The 23,377-nt window shown below is 40.1% G+C and overlaps 2 protein-coding genes across 8 annotated transcripts in view; one reads left to right on the top strand and one right to left on the bottom strand.

Annotated features, from left to right (window-relative positions):
• The window catches only part of LOC145767522 (uncharacterized), a 62,602-nt gene extending 62,192 nt beyond the window's left edge, over window positions 1-410 (top strand). For all 5 annotated transcript variants that reach the window (XM_082579364.1, XM_082579363.1, XM_082579361.1 and 2 more), the window contains exon 37: window positions 39-410. In XM_082579364.1, coding sequence (XP_082435490.1) covers window positions 39-180 — 142 coding nt within the window. In that variant the 3' untranslated portion in view covers window positions 181-410. The remainder of the gene's footprint in view (window positions 1-38) is intronic.
• LOC145767523 (glutaminase kidney isoform, mitochondrial-like) lies at window positions 328-22,672 on the bottom strand. Of its 3 annotated transcripts, none has more exons than XM_082579365.1 (12): window positions 22,538-22,672; window positions 22,217-22,349; window positions 9,227-9,345; window positions 8,184-8,319; window positions 8,015-8,094; window positions 7,729-7,892; window positions 7,215-7,306; window positions 6,512-6,637; window positions 5,444-5,677; window positions 4,576-4,675; window positions 1,691-1,815; window positions 328-517 (listed from the first exon to the last, which is right to left on the bottom strand). In XM_082579365.1, exons 1-12 carry the CDS (start codon window positions 22,621-22,623, stop codon window positions 452-454), a joined length of 1,461 nt encoding a protein of 486 aa, XP_082435491.1. In that variant the 5' UTR covers window positions 22,624-22,672; the 3' UTR covers window positions 328-451. The 3 variants fall into 3 exon arrangements, with proteins under 3 accessions (XP_082435491.1, XP_082435492.1, XP_082435493.1); XM_082579366.1 differs by having other exon boundaries at window positions 22,217-22,293; window positions 22,538-22,670; XM_082579367.1 differs by lacking the exon at window positions 22,538-22,672 and having other exon boundaries at window positions 9,232-9,345; window positions 22,217-22,234.
• Between the last annotated feature and the right edge of the window lie 705 nt (window positions 22,673-23,377).

Raw genomic sequence — 23,377 nt, 5'->3', positions numbered from 1 at the left:
TATAAGTCAGAAGGAACACTCCTCCTTGTTCATTGCAGGGCCACCTGCATGGAAGAGGCAAACGTGACCTTCTTTGACGAACAATGCTGTGATGACGTCGGCTTCTGTGACGTGATGCAGGCGTTGAGCGATGACGTCACCCGATATTTGAACGAGCTCACGAAAACGTCACGTCTCTGATACAACGAGAAAAGTTTAGGAGTTGTTTATTATTTGTTGAATTTTGTTTTGTTGATTAGATTTCTAAGTTTGTTCTAATCGATGTTGACTCTCTGGAGCCCGCGCGACCTAATTTCGCTTTCATGCTAAGTTTCCATGAGATGTTATACAGCAGCTTTATTGAAATCTCTCATTGTGACGTAGCAAACAAAACTCCATATATTATTTTGAATAAAACTCCCAACAAATGGCGCTGTCTCCTTGCTACTTTGGATCGTTCGCTTCATGATACTCATACAGCAGTGTCTTCATGGACGTACAACATCCGGTAGATCTTCCTCAACTCCGTTTCCAAGTCCTGAAAGTTTCAATAAAAGTGAGAACCGCTCCACAATAATATTCAACTTTGATTTCCTAAGGGAATGTTCAAATATTACGTAACGCTTTTTTTCCGAATTTTTGACCCCCCCCTCCCTCATGTAACGCCAACGTAACGCTTTTTTCAATCCCCCCTCCCCAATGTAACGCTTTTTCACTGCGAATTCAGCACAAAAAACTACCATTACGTATTCGAAAGCGTTACTTAATGTTTTGCTTGAACCCCCTCCCCCCCGATGTGACGCTAACGTAACGCTTTGCATAAACCCCCCCTCCCCCTCGAAGGCGTTACGTAATATTTGAACGTTCCCTAACGTCCGCTCGTGGCTGAAAGTAACTTTTGTAAACATCGCGAATGGGACGTGATTTATGAAACTGCAGAAAAGTATTGATAAGAGAAAAATAATCAGACATGATTGATAATTGAAGAGCTGAAACGTGATTTCTGGGGAAAACCCCGATTTGGGGGTGATCACGTTACCCAAAAAGTTGCGGCAACCACTGACCAACTGCAAAAAAACAACGTGTAATACGTTTAGCCTAAAGATTCCTTTAAGGGCCTGCAGTATGAGCGGAGTGTGATTTTTTACCCTGCGAAAAATTTAATCATTTTAGACTCCGAATTCAGGGGCATCTAAAGAAGGGAATACGAAAGCTCACAACGATTGCCTTTATTCTCACGGCATTAGAAAGGCGGTAGTTTGCAACGCGTTAAACATGCGGTTCTTTTTTAAACTCCACAAATTTTAGTAGTGCAGCTACAGAAGACAGTAAATGTGATGTAGAATATATTTTAAGAATGCCGGTACTTGTTTGGAAAGACAGTTTAAAAAAGCTGTTATTCTTAAAGCCTTTGCAGTGGGCTAGATGTAAAGCAAGGGTAGTTGAATTAACAAGTAACCATGATCATTGACCATGCGGTAAATATACACAGGCCTGATGCTAAATAGCGCAATGCAGGTTTCAGTGTACTGTAGGTTTCAACTTCAGTAGCACCTAAATGTGTTTCGTAGCGCAAACTTAAATACTTTACCAAAACGCGAAGTTGATAAACCAAACTCCGACTGAACTTCATGTTCAACTCTAGTCTCTATATATCTGATTCCTCAGTTCACTGGTGAGCCAGACAAACATATCAGCGCAATGAGCTCACCGTTAGTTCCCTCTTAAGCAACCGCGGATTGTATTTCTTGATCGAATGGTGGAGGTCGTCGTAGACGTGGAAATTGAAGTTCTTCACGAGCTCGTGACAGAACGCAACGCCACGGACAGTGTTGCCTGCTCAAAAACAAGGATTCGATTCAAGTTACAACAAAACGAGGTCGTTTCGACACACAAAGCGGGTGCACAACTGACCTTCATTCGACACACAAAGCGGGTGCACAACTGACCTTCCACCCGACAAGGCATAGATGTGTTATTGATGACATTTGCAGGATGTTGGGGGCTGTCCATAAAAGACGTCCGCAATTAGGGAGGTGGGTCATTTTTTGTCAATTTTATAATGACGTCTTTTGTGGAGAGCCCCTAATGCTTCAAGCATTCGTTACGTCATCAGATTACAGCGCTCTAAATATTCCGATTCTCAAAGTCAATATTCCTGGATGTTGACCACCGCATTTGGAAAAAATATAAATTGGCAACCATGAGTTAAACAAATAGTGGCAGATTGTTTGTACCTCGATAGTATAGCCTACCGCACATAGGGTGGCCCAGCGAAGTGTGGACAAATAAAAGTTTGGTTTTTCCAATTATATGAATGCCAATAAATCACATAGCCTACTAAATAAAAGAAAACTTCACTCACTGCACCAGCTGCAAAGTCACTTAACATCATCACTAACTCCATCAACCGCGATATCACTCAACATCATCACTCACTCCACCAACCGGAATGTCATTAAACATCATCCTCATCACTCACACCACCTACCGCGATATCACTCAACATCATCCTCATCACTTACTCCACCAGCCGCGATGTCACTCAACATCATCCTCATCACTCAATCCACCAACAGCAATGTCACTCAACATCATCCTCATCACTCACTCCACCAACCGCAATGTCACTCAACATCATACTCATCACTCACTCCACCAACCGCGATGTCACTCAACATCATCCCCATCACTCACTCCACCAACCGCAATGTCATTCAACATCATCCTCATCCCTCACTCCATCAACTGCAATGTCACTCAACATCATCCTCATCACTCACTCCATCAACTGCAATGTCACTCAACATCATCCTCATCACTCACTCCTCCAACCACAATGTCATTCAACATCATCCTCATCACTCACTCCTCCAACCACAATGTCACTCAACATCATCCCCATCACTCACTCCACCAACCGCAATGTCATTCAACATCATCCTCATCACTCACTCCACCAACCGCAATGTTATTCAACATCATCCCCATCACTCACTCCACTAACCGCAATGTCATTCAACATCATCCTCATCACTCACTCCACCAACCACAATGTCATTCAACATCATCTTCATCACTCACTCCATCAACCGCAATGTCACTCAACATCATCCCCATCACTCACTCCGGCAACCGCAATGTTATTCAACATCATCCTCATCACTTACTCCATCAACCGCAATGTCACTCAAGTTGACTCAACATCATCCTCATCACTTACTCCACCAACCGCAATGTTATTCAACATCATCCTCATCACTCACTCCACCAACTGTAAAAAATGTCATTCAACATCATCCTCTATTAAACTCTCATCACTCACTAAATTTGTTATTTAACCACGACAGGAAAGAAATACAGTAGAATTCGCCTATAACGGCACCCCTAGGGGATTTGCAAAAACTGACGTTATAACCGAATTGACGTTATAGACGAACTACCGCAAACTATTCCAAAACTGTCTTTTGATTAAAGAAAGGGGTGCATAATCCAGTCAGGTTTACTGTGTACCACCAAACTGACAAAAGTCACGCAGAACATACAATAAACAAAAAAATTGTTTTAAAAAAAATAACCTACAGCGAAAGGTACAGGAAATTTGCGCAATACAGCTCGTTACATACAGTAGTAGAGAAGTTCACTGTTTATTAGCCAAAAAGGCATTGATCTTCAGCTGTTTCGGTTTTGACACGGATTTCTCTACCACATAGCGTTCAGCTTTTGCTAAATAATGTAGGATTTGCTCGCTATCGTCGTAACTTCGGATTTTTTCACGCGGGAAAAAAAAGTTAATTCAGTTAATTAGTTTATACAGTACTGCACGTACAACTGTTGCTTTGAGTTGTTTAAAGGTCAGCTGTAGAGCTGCTTTTTACACGTGATAGTTTTTCACGCGGGAAAAAAGTTAATTCATTTAATTAAAGTCCCTGCTGCGAACGACGTAGCAAAATAAAGGGAAAACATTTTGCAAGCAGCGACGCTAACTGGATTAAAAGACTGACCGTTCGTGGTGAAGGTGATGGCTTAAAGTGACATTATAAACGAACAAAAGACGTCTGGGGACCAATAAAGGGTGCTGTTACATGCGAATTGACGTTATAGGCGATGCTGTTGTAGCCGAACTACAATGTACGTAAAAGATAGGAATTCTGCCGGGACCGAGCAAAATGTGACGTTATAAACGAAGCCGTTATAGGCGAATTCTACTGTACAACCAAGTCAAACTATTACATACAAAAAGCAAGAGTACATTAATTTAAAACCCTGCGGTAGATGTGCGTTGTACGGCACTCACAAATGCATTAGAATAGAAATATTACTGAATGTATAACGAACGAGCAAAGCTGTAAGACTCAAACAAAAGTTTGCTTGGCATGAAGACTGTGTGGGATGGCCATGACAGAATAAGTCACAAGTTGGCCTTAACAGAGATCTGTTATGAACATCTTTGATTACCAGGCTACAATGAACCCGATGATAAAGTAACATTACTTGAGTAACCATCGATGATAGTGACCGCATCATCAAGTAAACTCCCTCCTCGCTTCAAACACTTGATATCAACGAAAGAATCCCCCTCTTGCGTTAACTCACCTTTGTCATCCAGGAGCGGACTCAGACACATGATCCCCATCACGTTAGGGATGACAACCATCAATCCTCCCGCCACCCCCGACTTGGCTGGAAGGCCCACCTAAACAAAACCAACTTAGCGGAGTGCCAGCGCTTCAATCAGAAGATCGCGTGGTATTTCAGATGGATATAAAGTTTTGTTCTGTTTCATATCTTTCTTACATAGGAAGTGTTGAGTTCTATTCATGTCCCACAACTATTGTGATAACATCATACACTTTTTACAACCAGCTTAACTAAATATTAATCCAAAACTATAATAACTGAGAACTCTTCCATTTGCAGATCTACAAAAATAAAAATCCCAGAACTTGCAATCGAAACAAATTGCGAGTCGAATTCTATGAGCAACAGCAGAAACGGCGAGGCGGAAACTATAAAACTACTTCTTGTTTTTACCTTTTACGTTCAAAAAACTATAGTTTGATAAAACGACGTTGAACGTTGATGTGAAATTACATAAAAAGCTCAGATGCTGCAAATAACTTTAAAAAAAATCTGAATGATAAATATCAATTAACTTTTCAGCTTGTCATCGGGCAGACAATGTTGCAATCAACCATGGCACGATCACTAGTGGCAATCCAACTAGATCGCTTCAAGCGACATCTTGGCAAGCTTGTTAGTCATCATCATATGTTAAAGTGTCCACTGGTCCAAACACTTCCTCTGCTGAAGGGACGTGCAGATTAGAAATACGCGGCAGGTTCCCAACCGAGCGGTGGCGTTCAAACCTGTAGCCTACGTGTACAAGTTTGATGACAAGATGAAGATTGGGGAGAGGCCTTTCAGTCTGAAGCACATCCACTTCACGTAACCATCTACTTACATGAAAGGCAAATTTCCCAGAATAATCGTACATCCCACAGGAATGCATCAGGGACAGCGTGTTGCGTACAGCTGCGGGGCGCAGCAGCCGACCGGTTGGTTCAAGAAAAGGGTTGACGCCTCCGTTCGCAAGGGTGGCCACCGCGATCGCGCCACTCTCGCACGTGACAGTAATCGCGCAGACTTGAAGATATAAATCCATCGTCATTTCGAGACTAGCGTTGGGAGGGAAACACTGTAACGAGATGAAAGGTTGAATAGCAACAAAAAGTTGCACCTTATCCACAAACGTATGTTGGACCAATGTGAGTCATAACAGAGGATACCACTGGTATGGTCAATGCACGATCATAGACTGAAAGAACCTTTGCCTATTTAACTTTTGAACTTTAATTTTGACATCTCTCAGGCCGTAGCTTGCAGCTATTAAGATGCATGGGAATAGCCCTGCATTATCTTGTCCGGTTTGCGACAACACACAGTAGGATGCACTGGAAACAGCAAAGGTACATCGAGTCAACTGCACAATATTATTTAGGCATTTCCTCTAGTCTCTTGCACAGTCACGTGCTCTGGAGCGGTGTCAAACCGACGTCCTTCCGAACGTTGTAGAAGTGTTTTTAACACGCAGTCATCAAGCTTGTCCGCCCCGATAGTTCAGTTGGTTAGCGTGTGACTTCGTGGACGAAAAATCTTCAAGATCAAACGGCGCTGGTTCGACTCTCGGGGTGCGCGCTTGAACAAGGCATTTCAATGACTGCTCTCCATTCAGCTGATCTTAATCAATGGAATAATTCCCCGGCAACAACACTTCAACAACCGGAAACTTCACTCTGTCAAACTCGGTGACCGGTCCTGCGTCAGTGTTTTAAAACTTCTACTTCTACAAGTATGCGAAACTACCAGGATTAAGCTCTCAAAGAAGCTTTTCCGGTCCGAGGATAAAGATTCAATCAATGAAGCTGTTCACAACAAAATATTTTGTTTCGACACAAAACTACGATCTTGCTTCAAAGTGGATCATTTAGCAATTACACAACCCAGAGAACCACCTACTGGTCTAACTTACGTTCTTCTCCATGAGATAATAGCTGATGGCGTAGTTGCGGAAGGAAGCTTCCTTCTCCGAGAGGAAGACAGTGTTGTCGAATCCGACGTACTCCTCCCCACACAGACGCTTGATTGTTTTCTGTACCTGCGTACCAATTGTTGTTAAATGTAAAAACGAACGCGACAACTGCCCAGATGCGAGCGACAATGAAATGGAATTGCAAATTTGAAGTTTTTGCAGAAACACAAACTTAAATTATTTCATTTGAAAACGCTGAACCGGATTTCAGAGAACAGATGAATCACGTCAGACTTCCAGCTTTCTCGAAGCAGTCGTCTGGAAATTTAAATACAAGTAGAGATTGTTAATTCAAATCTACAGATGTCCAAAACATTCGGCTGCTTAACACCTCCATGCAAATCAATAGATCTCAAACTTTCTCGCGCCTCGCATGGGATTTCTGCATCATGCACGTGATCAGCAGTTGTGCCTGGTCGGTTACAAGCTCCAGTTATCACACAAAATACCATTTTAACGGTTTACCACGGATCGTTAACGCAGCACCCCTGCCACTTTTAGATTTACTGATGTAAAAGCGTTCGGTGTTCACCTCAGCGACAACGCTCTGTTGAACTTGATCAAGGTCACACTGCCATTGGTGGATGCATGCAAGAAAAGTGGGCGGGATAATTGCTGTGAGTTATGATTGGTCAATACTTACATAATTGAAGCGGTCGGCAAGAGACAATTGAGGTTTTATGAGAGCGCACGTCACAATAGCTCCGGAGTTGATGAGAGGATTGTGGGGTTTGTCTGAACACGTCATTGAAATGAACGACCGGTTATGACGCAGAAGTGCATTCTTACGTCATTATCGGAGCGTTCGGAAATTATCGAGAATTAATGAAAATCAACGCTTTCTGCTGCATGCTGGTTTGATTGACACTTCAATGACACAAGAACGATGAGAGCAAAATGACAATAAATCGCCTGGAACGGGAATCAGTCATTTTAACACATGAGAGCCTCTGCTACGTAAGTGTGGTGCGGTGGGGGCAGACTGCAAACCTAATCATCTTTGGATGTTCCATCTACTCACATCCGATGAAATAACTGGTCCCTGGTTAATTGGATAACACTAAGATCTAAGTGCTCTGGTTAGGTGTTGAACCGGCGCACTTCCGCACAGAGACGCTCACCTCACGACTTCATGATCACCAATCGATGTCACTTACCTTCCTCGTTGAGATGAAGAGCGTTGAAGTAAAGTCCGCTCGGTTCCTCTCCCATGTATTGGTGCACGGCCGCCGACCGGTAGTCGGTCACTGCTATTGCGTAGGCGAAAGGCTTCACGCATGACTGCAGACAGAAGGAGTGACCGGCGTCGCCAAAGGACAATCTGATGTAGACATACATAAGCATCGGTATATACACTGCAATTATATGTTGGTACATCGCCTACCATACATAAGCATCGGTATACACGGCTACTATGTATTGGTACAATGGTACATCACCTACCGTTGTCCGTCCGCGGTACAAAGAGAAATCCCCCATAAAGTGGGGTCGGCCTTGGCGAGCTGGGGGATGTAGTCCGCAACCTGTATGATACAAACAGGGAGTTACTTGGGGGTTGCCTGGACGTCACGTCATCACACAAAACGTCACCATCATCATATGACGCACTCACCTGACCATCATAATTGTGTTTTACTTTTTGGTAAATATTTCCAATCGCCTCCGCAAAGAGTTGGAAGTTTGGGATAGCGCAGGATTTTGAAAAGATCTTGCATAGCAATCGGAGGAGCTGATCCCCATCCACCATCCTGACATCCAAAAAAAACACAATCAACAAGTAAGATCGCGACGAGTTTAACATAAATTTGCAGAGATATTGGCAATCACCAAATATCGACAGATCTATGTGGGAACATGAATTATAACGAGACAAAAGCTGGGAATGTGTATTTCGTCACAAAGCAACATCGGTATGCAATTTTATGACCAAGTTTCAAACAAGTTTTCTAAATTCAAAAAAGATCATTATAGAAAATTGCTAAGAATTGTTTTGACAGTTCAATAATTTGAAAGCACACACCATCAAGTTGACCGAAGCTCAAAAGATGGATTATGATAAATTAAGGAAAACATCCTGAAAGTAATGCTTTGACGCCTCCGTGTTCTTGATGTTTTAGCATCAGCAAACATCAAACACACATCAACTAGTTGCATGTGTACTGGCAACATCCTTGAAGTCTACAACCTTTGCATTTATAACAAGTTTCAACATAGTACCACAACCCGGCCCCATGCCCACAACCCGACCCCATGCCCTTGCCCACAACCCAACTCCATGCCCACAACCCGGCCCCGAGTGACAAGGTGGTCAATGGTCATCTTTTGCATACGAGAGGCACCAAAGAGGGACTCATACAGAAGAATCTGATTTACCGTACGACCATCACTCGTCGAATCTCAGGATGTACTCACAAGGAATCGTTTTTGTTGCGCTTAGCATGATGAGTCACGCAAGTTTTTGAGCGAATTCTACTATTTCTGGAAACCACTAGATGACCATATCTATACATTTAGAATACAATACAAGCATTTTATAAATTTGCAAAGCGTTGTTGATTTGCAGCAAACATTCAAATATTTCTGAACCAAAATAAACACACTTGGATGCACTTTGGCATCTTCACACCTCACTGCACACTACCAACCAATGGGAACCTTACAAATCCGTCGAGGTTGATATTGGGGGTGTTTTTTTTGGCTTCCCATTCCCGTATCTTTCTACGAAAGCTCTCCAACCTCGAATCAGTCCAAAGTATCCCGGAATTCTCGATGCCCTGCAAAAGAAACAAACTGAAGAAAGCTGCACTAGATGATCACCCTGTCCCACTGACGAAGGGTCCATGTCAGTCAGGTGCCTGTCAAATAAGTTCGCGCACTGTGTGTCAGGATATATTGGTGCGGCGCCCGGTCCTTATTCGGTGTGTCAAACTCATCAGGTCAAATTGAGTCATAAATCATTTATCAAAAATACTTAATTACACGACAGTTCTCTCCGTGAATTTGTGAATGTTGTGAATTTCACTTTGTAACATATCAGTGTCTGACTATGCAAGTACGGCCAAGAACCCACTTAGCAAGCTCTTTTGTTTGAACAGGTGCACGAGGTGTAACAATGAAGATTTTTATTAAGCAATAAATAAAATATGGTAAATGCGCAATTAAACACTCCAAATAATAAAATACGTGAAAAAACACAATAAACAGACAAAAGGTAGGTTAAAAAGTTAAGGTTCCCATCATAGGCGCCGACTTTTCAAAAAACCTTGGGGGGGGGCGAGAAAGATGATGACGTCATAACCATAACGCAATTTTACTCAATTAAAATAGTCTTTGATTAAGCTTAGTGTTTTGTTTATATTGACACCTAGGTTGCAAACCGAATTTATTACAATCGCTGCTTGAAACGATTAGTTTTACGCATGCAGTGCGTAGTACCTAGTCGTAATAATTTTGATATTGTTAGCTCATAATTGGAGCAGTTGGAAAACAAGCCGATTCATTTCCTTTTCGTGCGAGGGAATAACAACGACCAAGACAGTGAAGTTATCGAAATAAAACGCAAAAAATCATGATTTCAAGCAGAGTGGAAACCCGCCATCAGTTTTATTAACTTCGTTTTGCTAATTACCTTCAAAGCGTTAACAACGGCGAAGTGTTTTCTCTTCTGTTTTTTGTCGAAAGTCTTTATAGTCCTTTATCGAATACCGTATATACTCGAGTATAGGTCGAGATGTTCGCAAGTGATTTTCACCTCAAAAAGACAGTTTCAACTAACACAGGACAAGCTGTTGTCTCCAGCTCGGCAGTTTTCAAAATGAAGGCACTTAAAATCATTGTCGACGTAGATTACGGAGTGTGAAATCGTGTCGGGCTGTCGGCCTAAGTAAAAGTTTTGAATACGTTTATTTGCAGTGATTCAAACTTAATTTTCAAATTTAATGATTTCTTGTCAATTCTAAACTTTATGCATTTGTTGAGCAATATGCAAAGCTCACGAGACAAAACAGCAGAAAGAGCTGTTTTAAGAGATCATTTTTTTTTAATTTTTGCGTGTAGGTTGTAATCGTTTTTATTACGCAACATTCTATGATCGTTAAAGTCGATGTCAAACCTTAGCGGCCGCATAAAACAATGATGTCAGGTTAGCTAGGTGATAATAGCGGTAAGAGACGTCGTTAATGCAGGCAATATCTGCGCCCAAAGCCATTAAACACCTTTTCTTTTATCGGTTTTCGATTTAATTCTCACACATTGCGAAGAAAACAATGCGTTCTGTTGAATCATAATTGTCTCTTAGCGGGAAGACCTCGTTGAAAATAGCGCGTCTAATTTAGCTGGTTTACTTAATATCGCAGTGAATAGTTACGTGAGTATTCCAGCAGCATAAGTTACTCTACCATCTACTTTGAAATTTCCATACCGTATGAGAAAGCCATGCGATCAGCTGCCGTTTTTTTAGCGGGCAAGAGCAACGTGGGCTGTTTTTTTGCTTTCGGCGTTCTTTAAGTGCGTTTAAATTATCTAAATCTATTTCGCGAAGTGTTTTATCTTTGAAACACCACTTGTAATATCCATTTTTGTTGCCCCTCAACCATAAATTTACGGGGGGCGCCGCCCCCCGGAAGTCGGCGCGTATGGTTCCCATGTGGAAGTTGTGGCTTACTCCTCGAAGAAACTCCCACATTGTTTGACTGGAGCCCCCACTTCTAGTGATGAAGCGATTCACAAAAGTTAACAGCTTTCATCTGCATCTTTCTATTGGAAACATGTGGGGTTTCGTCTCACATCAATTGAGACAATTACGTCGTCGACGTAAAACATTATATAAGAGACGTCAAGAGTGCTTTATCATACTGTTTTTTTTTTAAATGCAAAATCTTTATATAGCATATCCAAGTGAGTAACCTAGCTGTTGCAAACTAACAAAATATCGTCAAAGCAAACTGAGTATGGTAGGATAATTTTATGCAATATAACCTGCCGGTTATAATAATGGCAAATGGGCGTTTTCTTTTAATCCATTTTAGTTTCGAAAAACATTTGCCCTGAGTGGCAAATTACGTTATAAAAATATGTCAAGTTTATATGCTACTAAACAACACGTGCCCTTCCGTTGGGATACACGGCACTTCGGCACGAACTAGCAGGCACAAAACAACTGACCGCGGCCAACCTGTCAGACGAGACATCTTCTTTTAGTGCAGGCCCTTAGGGGCAAAAATGAGCATCTTTAGGCTAAACGTGTTACACGTTGTTTTTTTGCATTTTTTTGTAGTTGATGAATCTAACTTCAATTTTAGTGGGTGCCGCAACTTTTTGAGTCACGTGATCACCCCCAAATCGGGGATTCCGCCAAGTCAATTTTGAGCTCTTTTTACGGCATTTTTATGCAATTAGATACGTTATTTTTTTACATTTGGACTGACTGCCACTAAAAAATGCACGAGATAAAAATGACACAAAATTATGTTATTAATGACGTCATTGTGACGTCATGTATTAATTTTTTGCTTGTTTTTTTCTTATTGTAGTCGCTTGTTTGTTGTTGGTGTTACTTTTTTGGTTACAATAAGTTACCAATGGTTTTTCAACTGATTTGATTAGTATTGAGTGTCAGTACTAACATATTTAAAATCTTAAGGAATCCAACTTCCGGAAAGTGGTTATTTTTAAGATAGCTTCCAAGATGGCCGCCAAACCATTGAGCAAAACAGTAAATTGACCATATCTCGGTCATCATATGACCAAAACATGTAGTTTTGGTGTCTATATCTAGGTTTTTATACCCTGTAAAGTCAATGAGACTATTGTCAGAATTGTTGAATTATCTGATAGCCTATAAATTCAATATGGCCATCCAAGATGGCCGCCAAACCATTAAAATAACAGTAAATTGACCATAACTAGGTCATCCTATGACCAAAGCATGTAGTTTTGGTGTCTATATCTAGGTTTTTATACCCTGTAAAGTCAATGAAACCATTCTCAGAATTGTTAAATCATCTGATAGCCTATAAATTCAATATGGCAAACCAAGATGGCCGCCAAACCATTAAACAAAACAGTAGATTGACCATAACTAGGCTATCATATGACCAAAACGTGTAGTTTTGGTGACTATATCTAGGTTTTTATACCTTGTGAAGTCAATGAGACCATTCTCAGAATTGTTAAATTATCTGATAGACTATAAATTCAATATGGCAATCCAAGATGGCTGCCAAAACAATTAAAAATGTACAATAACAATGTATTGTTTATTAAAAAACCCGGTAAATTTCTATCACAGGGATTTCTATATATATTTGGGTTAACTGAGCAGGCATAAAGAGCTCATACGATGTGGTCATGTAGACTCTTGACATAATCAGCGTAAAGAAAGCAAATGGATCAAGTATTACTAATGCTCATCGCTGTCACTCTCGATGTCATCGTCTGTAATTATGTGATTGCTGTATGGACACATGAACCAGTTTGGCATGGTCCACATCCAGCATGGTATGGTAGCACATATCTCCGGCAACTACAGTGAGGTGAACACGATTCGCAATTGCAGTGATTATTTTCAGTAGCCTAGGTTGTCCGGGGCAGCTTTCATGTCCGTCATGATTGGAACCATCTGATTATTGTCTACTTTCCATCCCCAGTCTAGAGCATCCATACCATCGTCAGTAGCCTACCCATCCTGACCATAATCTGGTAGTAAACTCTGAGGCAGTGGAATTTGGTAAAGGATGATGTAGGTGGCAAACGTTCAGGGTGAACAAAGGATTTGGCTGTTTTAATTTTCTTGACCAATGTATTGTATCGCTGTGTTTCTAGGTTACTACTGCCATCGTTGCCAAACATAACGGTCATAGCTTTGTTTCCAAGATCCTTAATGATGTGGTCTGTCTGATTTGGGAGAATAAAGAAATTTGCACATTCTTTGATTATTGGTTGACATTTCACTAGTTTCTTGAAAGCATCTTCTTCCCGATACCAAATATCCTTGACGTTGAATCACAACCGGTGAATGCATGAATGAAGAGGAGCTGTAAGCATAATTATGTCTGGTCCGATGATTGCTTTGAGTTTGTTGATGTCGTGTATCTTGGTTGCGTAAGCCTTTTCGGAGCGGAAGTAGAGGTCTTTAATGTCTGGGTCAGTGTCAGCATAGCGTAGTAATATCAATATTAAAAGATCCGTGTCTTCACCAATTAAAGTCGTACTATGTCGATGAGGGCTGTCCATCTGCCGTCTTGACGATGTCAACATGTTCATCACCTGGAGCGTTCATCACATTGCAGCTTCTATTCCTCAGTTGAGCAGAAATTAATCCTTCCTTGTTGGAAGCTCGAGGCAAGAACTGCTCCTTCTTTCCAATGAACTTGGTGTCTACAGTAAAGTGAACAACCGGATGGACGTTCATGTCGCGTCTTTGATGGGTATTGTCTTTGATAGACGGACCACCATATCCATCAAAGACCACCGTTGCTAAGCGATAATGACGAATGGTAAAATCTGCATACGACTGTGCAATAGACCCATAACTGTCTCCAGTTTCAATGGCACTCGATGCAACAAGAACCCTCCATCAAGGACGTGGTGATCGGTTTTCGAGGCAGATTCTTTCACTACTTCATAATCAGCTGACATCACACTGCTGGCATGTTCTGTGATAGCAGTAGCTATTTGAGGCTTATCTTCTGCAAGAAACAGGGTCTGGATGTTACGTGGCTGTCACAAGTAATACTCGTCTTCCTCTCAACTGGTCTGAGTTTTTGGGAAATGACAGCAACAAAACTGCGTTATATCAACTGGTTCAACAAGCTGTGATAACTTCAGTCGATCCAAACTTGTTTACGATTGTTGTAACATCGTTAGATACAGCTCTTAACAATCAAACATTGGACATGTCTGAGGTTTTCCCATGTGATCACGAAGAGGCAGACACCCGTATGCTTCTCCATGTGAAACATGGAAAATCCGATGCCATAGTCAAAACAGTAGATACTGATGTGGTAATTATTGCAATCATACGCGCCGACTTCCGGGGGGGCCGGGGGGCGGCGCCCCCCATAAACTTATGGTTTAGGGGCAACAAAAATGGTTATTACAAGTGGTGTTTCAAAGATAAAACACTTCGCGAAAAAGATTTAGATAATTTAAACGCACTTAAAGAATGCCGAAAACGAAAATTGCCTACGTTGCTATTGCCCGCAAAACAGCAGCTGATCGCATGGCTTTCTCATACGGTATGGAAATTTCAAAGTAGATGGTAGAGTAACTTATGCTGCTGGAATACTCACGTAACTATTCACTGCAACATGAAGTAAAGTCAGCTAAATTAGACGCGCTATTTTCAACGAGGTCCTCTTTCTGTGAGATCAATTATGATTCAACAGAACGCATTGTTTTGTTCGCAATGTGTGAGAATTAATTCGAAAACCGATAAAAGAAAAGGTGTTTAATGGTCTTGGTCGCAGATATTGTCTGCATCAACGACGTCTCTTACCGCTATTATCACCTAGCTAACCTGACATCATTGTTTTATGCGCCGCTAAGGTTTGACATCGACTTCAACGATCATGCAATGTTACGTAATAAGAACGATTATATCCTACACGCAAAAACAAAAAAATCGATCTCTTAAAAACAGCTCTCCGTTGTTTTGTCTCGTGAGCTTTGCATATTGCTCAACAAGTGCATAAACTTTAGAATTGACAAGAAATCATTAAATTTGAAAATTAAGTTCGAATCACTGCAAATAAACGTATTCAAAACTTTTAATTCGGCCGACACCATTTCAAACTTCGTAATCTACGTCGGCAATAATTTTGCGGCAGTAAAAATGCGTTCATTTTGAAAACTGCCGAGCTGGAGACAACAGCTTGTCCCGTGTATAAGTTGAACCTGTCTTTTTGAGGTGAAAATCACTTGCGAACATCGCGACCTATACTCGAGCATGTGGGGTATTCGATAAAAGACTATATAAACTGATAGCGGGTTTCCACTCTGTTTAAAATCATGATTTTTAGCGTTTTATTTCGATAACTTCGCTGTCTTGATCGTTGTTATTCACTCGCACGAAAAGGAAATGAATCGGCTTGTATTCCAACTGTTCCAATTATGAGCTTACAATATCAACATTTTTACGACTAGGGGTGATGCATGCGTAAATCTAATCGTTTCAAGCAGCGGTTCCAATAAATTCGGTTTGCGACCTAGGTGTCCATTATAAACAAGACAGTAAGCTTAATCAAAGACCATTTTAATTGAGGAAAATGGCGTTATGGTTATGACGTCATCATCTTTCTCGCCCCCCAAGGTTTTTTGAAAAGTTGGCGCCTATGATTACAATTTCGTGTTTTGACATTGTTTCATCTTCACCTCAATCTCCGATGATTTGCGCTTCTTTACCTTTGTTTTATGCTATCACAATCTGTGATACTGTTTCGTCTTTGGAAAAAAAGGCTTGGGATTGTTGGATGCTTAATCTTACCGCAATGTGTGGCTTATTTAACTCTCTGAATTTCTCAAGCTCACCTAGTTCTATAAATGACATACAAAAGTATGTCATAGCTCTTTATGGCAATGGTCCTACTATCACGGATGTAGACGAATGCCGTTATATGATGTTTACCAATGGTTGCACTATTGAAAAGCTGCCACCAACGTCAGCAGCTCTGATGCAACATACACGCAGAGTGATACATCAAGCTGAAATACGGAAATCAAGCCTCGTAAATGTTCAGCAACTACCTTCTCCTTTAGCTTGGGGTTGGAAACATAATGATGCAAATCAGCTTGTTCCGTTTTGTCAGTCTACTTGTGGTCTCGATGTTCCTGTAAGAAAAAATCCATAAAATGCACAAGTCTTTGTTCATGCGAGTACGAAACATGCAATTCGACCACAAAATATCCAATCCTCTCTGATGTTTCATCTTCAATCCACATTGACGTTTCATCTCCAATCCACACTGATCATTCAAGAAATTCTTTTGACTTTCTAAACTCTATCTTGTAACTTGAAAAAACTTGTCGTACACGAATTTTTTTAACATCAAATTACGTATGGTAGGAATTTAACATCGAAAACCGCTAGTTTTTTCATCTTGAATTAACAGTGTTAAGACTCTGACATTGCATCATCTGGGGTCGTGTATTAATTTAATTTGTAGATCATAATTAGGCCTACATATTATTTTAAATTTTAAAGTGGCATGACCAAAAGAGAAATTCACCCCTGGTAGCTGCTCTTCTGGTTATTCCCTTGATGACGTCGTTATTGCGTCATACTGTACTGGAATTATTGTTATTGCTTGCAATTGTAAAATTTTAAGCTTTTGCAAAACTTATAATGAGAGTATTTGATCGCTTTTTTCGGAATAAACTTACCTTTGGTTCCTGAATTTGAAGTTGTCTAGTTTTAATAACGTAATGATGACGTCATAAAAGATGCAATCATGACGAAACTACTTTTAGGAATTGTGAAATGGTTTTAGTAACCGGTACTCCAACTAAAACCAACAGCAAACGACCAAAAATAGGTTAAAAAAGCAAAAAATATATGTGATGACGTCACAATGACGTCACCAATCAAATTATTTTGTGTTTATTTTGTCTCACTTATTTGTATGTGCTTTTTAAGTTAAAATATACAAAAATCAAATATGCAATTGCACAAAAATGACGCAAAAAGAGCTGAAACGTGATTTCTGGGGAAATCCCCGATTTGGGGGTGATCACGTGACCCAAAAAGTTGCGGCACCCACTAAAATCAAAGTTGGGTTGATCAACTGCAAAAATATGCAAAAAAACAACGTGTAACACGTTTAGCCTAAAGATTCCCCTTAGGGCCTGCACTATTTGCATTTATTTTTGTTTACAAGAGTTATATGACAATTTGTTTCACTAGACACTTTCTTTGACGCAAAAGTTAACCAACATTTAAAACGAAATGGTACAAGCTGGGAAGGAGCAAAAAGCGAACCTGTAACTGAAAGTAAGATGATGCCATTGCCACAATACCATTATGGCATCACATAGAATATTTTTTTATCCAATAAAAACTCCCTTTTGAGATAGTTTGCTAAGATTTGGCTTCAAACTAACTGTGCCAGAAATTAACACTAAAATGCAGTAATTTCAACATTATGATAATCTTCGAAATAAATTGTTGCACCATCACAAAGTTTCAATAAGGTATAATACAGTAGTCCCCGCTTATTAAGTCATTAATAGGCCCACCCACTTATTAAGCCTAATTTAATCTCGTCAGAAATTACTCCTACCGTATTCATTCCTGTAATCGAAGAAGATTCCTGTAACAAAAAACCTGCTTGATAAGCCCAAAACCCTGTCTAATAAGCCTAATTTTAGATAACATTTGCTTGAAATTGTGTAAAAAGGCGTCACAGTTTATTATTTTTCGTCTTGCCTTCAACGATTTCACACTTTATTACGCTGTTAACTCAGTTCTTAATATTCTGTGATTGTTGGATTATCCAGAACACGGTTCATTGCTGACACAACTCGCAAAAAAAAAACAATTTTCAACATTTAAGCACAAAACACTTGGACCAGCAATCAGAAATATGGGTTCAAAAGCAAAAATTGGCTCAACTCTCCCGCATCTCCCCTATAGTAGTCTCCGCGTATTAAGTCCACGGTTAATGTTAGCCCAGTTTGGTTGGTTTAAAAATTAGGCTACCGTACGGTACTCCTATTCATTCCTGTAATATAAAAAAATGCTGAATAAGCTAAAAACCCCGCTTAATAACCTATTTAATAGCTAGCGTCATAATTTAATATTTTTTGTCTTGCTTTCCACATTTTATACTTTATTGCTCTGCCAACTCGGTTCTTAATGTTCTGTGATCGTTGGGTTGTACAAAACTTGCAAAAAATGCAATGTTTGGTGTGCCGGAAAAATACATGGCACAGAAAACCCAAAACCGATCGTTGTGTACAGTTGTTGTTAACAGATTTAGCAACTTTTAGCCACAATACAGTCGGCCATAGTCAAATATACATATTATGGGTCTGCTACTATTCGGCGAGTCCGATTCGGTGAGTTCCTAACCTCTAAACCCTAACCCTAAAACGGCAATGATAATTAGGCTAACGGTACCCAATAATTTAAAAAAAAGACTTAAAAAAATCACCAAGTAGGGATCGGACTCACCGAAACGGGCCATTCTGACATATTACATGTAGCAGTGGCAAACAATCCTCCCCCACTTGATAATCCCCAAATCGCCTAATCCCAAGGTGGGCTTCTTCTTCTTCTTGCTTGTGAGGCAGCAATTCAGGTAACATCTCCCAATTGTTGCAACCAGAGCAGTGTCATATCAGGGTCTATGAGATTCACATGTTCTTCAGGTCGAAACAATGGACAGTGATTTATGATGTGCTGTGCTGTTTGACAGTCACCACAAATACAGGCTGGTGAGTCACACAATCCCCAGGTAAACATATTGTGCTTGAAGCGACCAACACCAGTACGGAGGCGATTCAGAGTTACCCATTCTTTTCTTGGCAGGTCTGAGCCAGGTGGTACCGTAGTGTCTGGTGTGACTTGGAACTGGTTGGGCCGTGAGATGGTTTCCCAGCGGTCTCTCCATGACTTCATCAGGTCGAAGTGACCTTCATGAAGCACCACAATTTGTCGAGAAAAAGGGCGCCTGGAAGGCAGGCGTTGACGTGTAAGCTGTTGTGCGTCAAGGACCAAGGAGATGGCGATCATTGACATCTGACTTTAATGCGAGCCGTATGGTAGAATTCTCTCTGTGTAGTTTTGGTGGAGCGATGCCTGAAAGCACTGGTAGTAAGTCTGTAGGAGTTGGATGCAGGCATCCAGTGATTATGTGCATGGTGTCGTTAAGGGCGATATCTACTTTTCCTGCGTGTGTGCTGCGGCACCAGACTGGAGAAGCATATTCGGCAACATTGTACAGTGTACACAAGCGCTAGGGTACTAGTGCGCACTGCGCAGTGTTGGGGTTTTGGATCCCCAAGTTAGACATCTGAGAAGGTTGTTTCTTGCTGATGCTTTGGCACGAACTGAGTCACAGTGTTTTTTATACGTGAGTTGCCGATCCAAGGTCACTCCCAGATATGTAGGGCAGGGGTCATGTCGGATAAGGGTTCCATCTAGGGGGACTCGTAACTGGCGGCCAGCTTCTTTGTTGTTGAGGTGGAAAGGTGTGATGGTGGTTTTAGCTGTGCTGAGTTTTAGTCTCCAGTCCTTTAGGTATTGTGAGATAAGCTCCATATCCTCGGTGAGGACATCCTCTACCTTGGTCCAATTTTTGTTTGTATATAGTAGGGCCAAATCGTCTGCATAGCTGTTTTGTGTGGACTTTGTCTGGGGAATGTCGCTAATATAAATATTGAATAACATGGGTGCTAAGCAAGATCCTGGTGGGCTAAATAAGCGGGGATTACACTGTGATAAAGTTACAAAGTTGCTTTAAATTTGAAGCACAATTAATCTACAATGTGTCGCGCAATAAGACACCAATGTTGATTTGAAGTGCTGAAGACTACTTTGAACCTGATGTAGAAGTACTGGGTAGCGCTGTTTGAACTAAATATGTTAGAAACATCATTTTAACACTAACTTTAACTTCGTTCAATCACAATGCATTACAATTGTACTGTGACTTCATCTTGCTTCCAGTTGTAGAATTTTTGTTTGTTCTTGTTTAAATATTGGATAACTTTTGCGTCACAACAAGTGTCAGGTAAAAAAATTTATGATAGAAATTCAACATTAGTGAACAAAAAGTAAATGCAAAGGGCGAAACATGCCCAATGAATAAAATAGAATTTAGATGAGAGATGATCAAGAAAATGAAGTATCTTCTGACAGGTGTCAAACCCACAACAATGCTTGATATGAACGACTCCGTTACATGTCTTGTAATACAAAGAAATTTATTCTCACATGAGTCAGTTCAATTATGTATAGTTAAATATCGATTTTGATCAGCTAGAACAGTGATTCTCAAACTGTGTGCCGCCACAGATTCTCAAGTGTGCCGCGAATCTTTTTGAAATTTTGGAAAAGAACTGTATAAATATTTAAAATAAGCCATTCAGACAAGCATGCGACTTAAAAGCGCTTTAACTCCTTCAATAAATGATAAATAAGCACATGTGACGATGAAGTCAATTATGGCATTGCCGATACAGCAGGGTAATTGCCACGTCACTATTGGGCTGCTATGTTAGCTATTGCTTAAATTGCTAACAGTACTTCTCACCATTTGGAAGCAATGAATCAAGCAATCTTTCTGCAGAAGAAGAACAGTTCATCGATTTACGAAACGACCCATTTTTTCAAACGCTGTTTCCACAAAAAAAACTTGGATGCGTTTTGGCTGTCTGCTTCCAAATTCTATTTCATGATCCGTGCAAAAGCAATCAAAATTATATTGCCATTTGCATCTTCATGGCTATGTGAACATGGCTTTTCTGTTTTGACTGAAATTAAAAGCTGTAAACGAGAGAGACTGCTTGAAATTGACGACGAAATTCGGGTATATGTTTGTCAACAATGCAACCTCGTTTCAGTCGAAGCTTATATTGATACAAACAAGCACATCCATAGCATTGACACGTAAAAATAATTTTTTTTAAAGCAACTTTTCTTCTTTTGTATTATAAGTGTGCCGCGTGCATTTTATATTTTTTCTAATGTGCCACAAGCTGAAAAAGTTTGAGAACCACTGAGCTAGAAGCTAGATCATCTTCAGTTAAGCTTATTCAAATAGAATCTCTAAATCTAAGAATCTAATTCTATTTGAATAAGCTTAACTGAAAATGATCTAGCTTCTAGCTGATCGAAATCGATATTTAGCTATAGTACTATGTATATGATTGAACTGACTCGTGTGAGAATAAATTTCTTTGCATTAGATGAGAGATGTCATTGCAACAAGTCAAGGATGATCAATTGCCTCAAGTCTAGTTGGCCAGACCAGGATGTCCAGATCCCTTCCACATGTGTTATAGCAGCTCACAATTAACTGAAGATTCAATCAATCAACATACCGTATTTTACGGACCATAAGGCGCACCGGACTATAAGGCGCACTGTCAATAAATTGCTTTGATTAGTTTTTTGTTCATACATAAGGCGCACCGGACTATAAGGCGCACCGGACCATAAGGCGCACCGGACCATATACAACAGTATATCGGTACTGGTTTTGAGTGTAGGCAATAAAGCACTACCGCACTTGATCCATACATAAGGCGCATCGGACCATAAGGCGCACAATCAATTTATGAGGAAAAAAAAGAATTTAAAGTGCGCCTTATGGTCCGTAAAATACGGTAGTTTGCTAGTCAGACCCAGGCCAACTTTTAATTTTGAAAATACTTCAACAATTGACAAATGTGGCTTGCAGGTGGAACATCCCCGAGAACATTTGTGGAGAGCTCATCAAACAATCTCATAACAAATTTCCTCCAAACTTGCCCTGAAATATTATATTTACTAAAATTGCTTACTTTTAACGACGGAAGTGATGTCCTTTATGCACGTGCAGAAACAGCTCACTGAGTGAAATATGGCAAGTTTGTAAGACAAGCCAACTTTATCAAGCTTAACAATAAAATCAAAATTGAACTTTTGCACAAACCATCAAGTACCTCCTGGATGTCTCTGACTGTGACTTCAGAATTTCTGTTTGTCAGAAGTTCATATATCAGGGTTGCCGCTTTCTTTTCTAAAGATTGCCGAGTATGAGTTTGATCCGAAGCAACAAAGCGACGTGGTAAACTTCTACATAATGAAATATACAAATAACAATAGCGTTTACAAACTTAAAGTTTTGAGTGTTCTTTGTTACAATTGATAAAATTACTCATATAACTTGGTGCCAGATTCCCCTTTCTGGTTTAATAGCAATGATATAATAATTAAATTAGTCATAACAGCCTTGAGTCCAAGAACACAGAGTATGAAAATACCTGAAACTCGCTGGACTGTGCCTTCCATGCTTCAACGTTTCGACCAAAATAGAGTAACATCTTCCATGTGTCAAAACTTTTGACATCTTGCTACACCCTAATTGCTCAATACTACATAATCTATTTGTCCTGGCAACCCTGCTAAGCAAAAATTGTATGAAAATTTATCTAAAATACATTAAATAGTATATATAATATATAACAATAACATTCGATATGCAGATGACACAGTCTTGCTTGCAACGTCACAACGTGGTTTGCAAATTTTACTAGATGCAGTTCAAACATCTAGTAAAAAATATGGACTAAAAATAAACAAAACCAAAACTCTGGCAGTCTCGAAACGTCTTCCTGAACCAACAATTTGCGTGTACTGCAATGATAACAAAATTGAACAGCTATGATATCTACAGAGAGAGATATAGTATAACTCTTTCGATTACCAATCAACTGACAAAATGCTTAGATTGGGCTACTGGTAAGCGTTCAAATAAAAATTCTGGTCGCTTTCTATTGTAAAACACATCAAAGCAGAATCTTTGCATATAACATCCAATTTGACAAAAAAGAGTCAAAAGTCATACAATTTTCACTTTGTGTGGAAGTACGTGTAATTGAGAAGTTACTAATATTTCAAAAAGCTTGTTCCCACAACTTTTGTATTTCAGAGTATAACAGGAGTCGGAGTTAGTAAAATGTTTGGAGTCGAAGTCTATTTCTGGTAAACTAGGATCGGGTCAAAAATAAGTGACTGTGTTCATCTCTGAACCATAGTAGCCCAATCTACATAATTCAGTACTTTCACTTGATTGGAAACAGTTCCACATGAATTAGCAACGG

Source organism: Aplidium turbinatum, chromosome 3 (genome assembly GCF_918807975.1).
Source record: "Aplidium turbinatum chromosome 3, kaAplTurb1.1, whole genome shotgun sequence".
Classification (NCBI taxonomy): Eukaryota; Metazoa; Chordata; class Ascidiacea; order Aplousobranchia; family Polyclinidae; genus Aplidium; species Aplidium turbinatum.
The sequence above is the reverse complement of the archived record's forward strand: the minus strand, read 5'-3'. Positions and strand labels throughout refer to the sequence as shown.

What these genes read in the sequence shown, in the direction of transcription:
- LOC145767523 (XM_082579365.1), bottom strand. Translation starts at nt 22,623, where the DNA reads ATGTCAAAAGTTTTGACACATGGAAGATGTTACTCTATTTTGGTCGAA. An exon ending in TGTACCGCGGACGGACAACG is followed by an intron (nt 7,893 to 8,014) that starts GTAGGTGATGTA and finishes TGTCTACATCAG; the next exon opens with ATTGTCCTTTGGCGACGCCG. An exon ending in TGCTTAAGAGGGAACTAACG is followed by an intron (nt 518 to 1,690) that starts GTGAGCTCATTG and finishes TGAAACTTTCAG; the next exon opens with GACTTGGAAACGGAGTTGAG.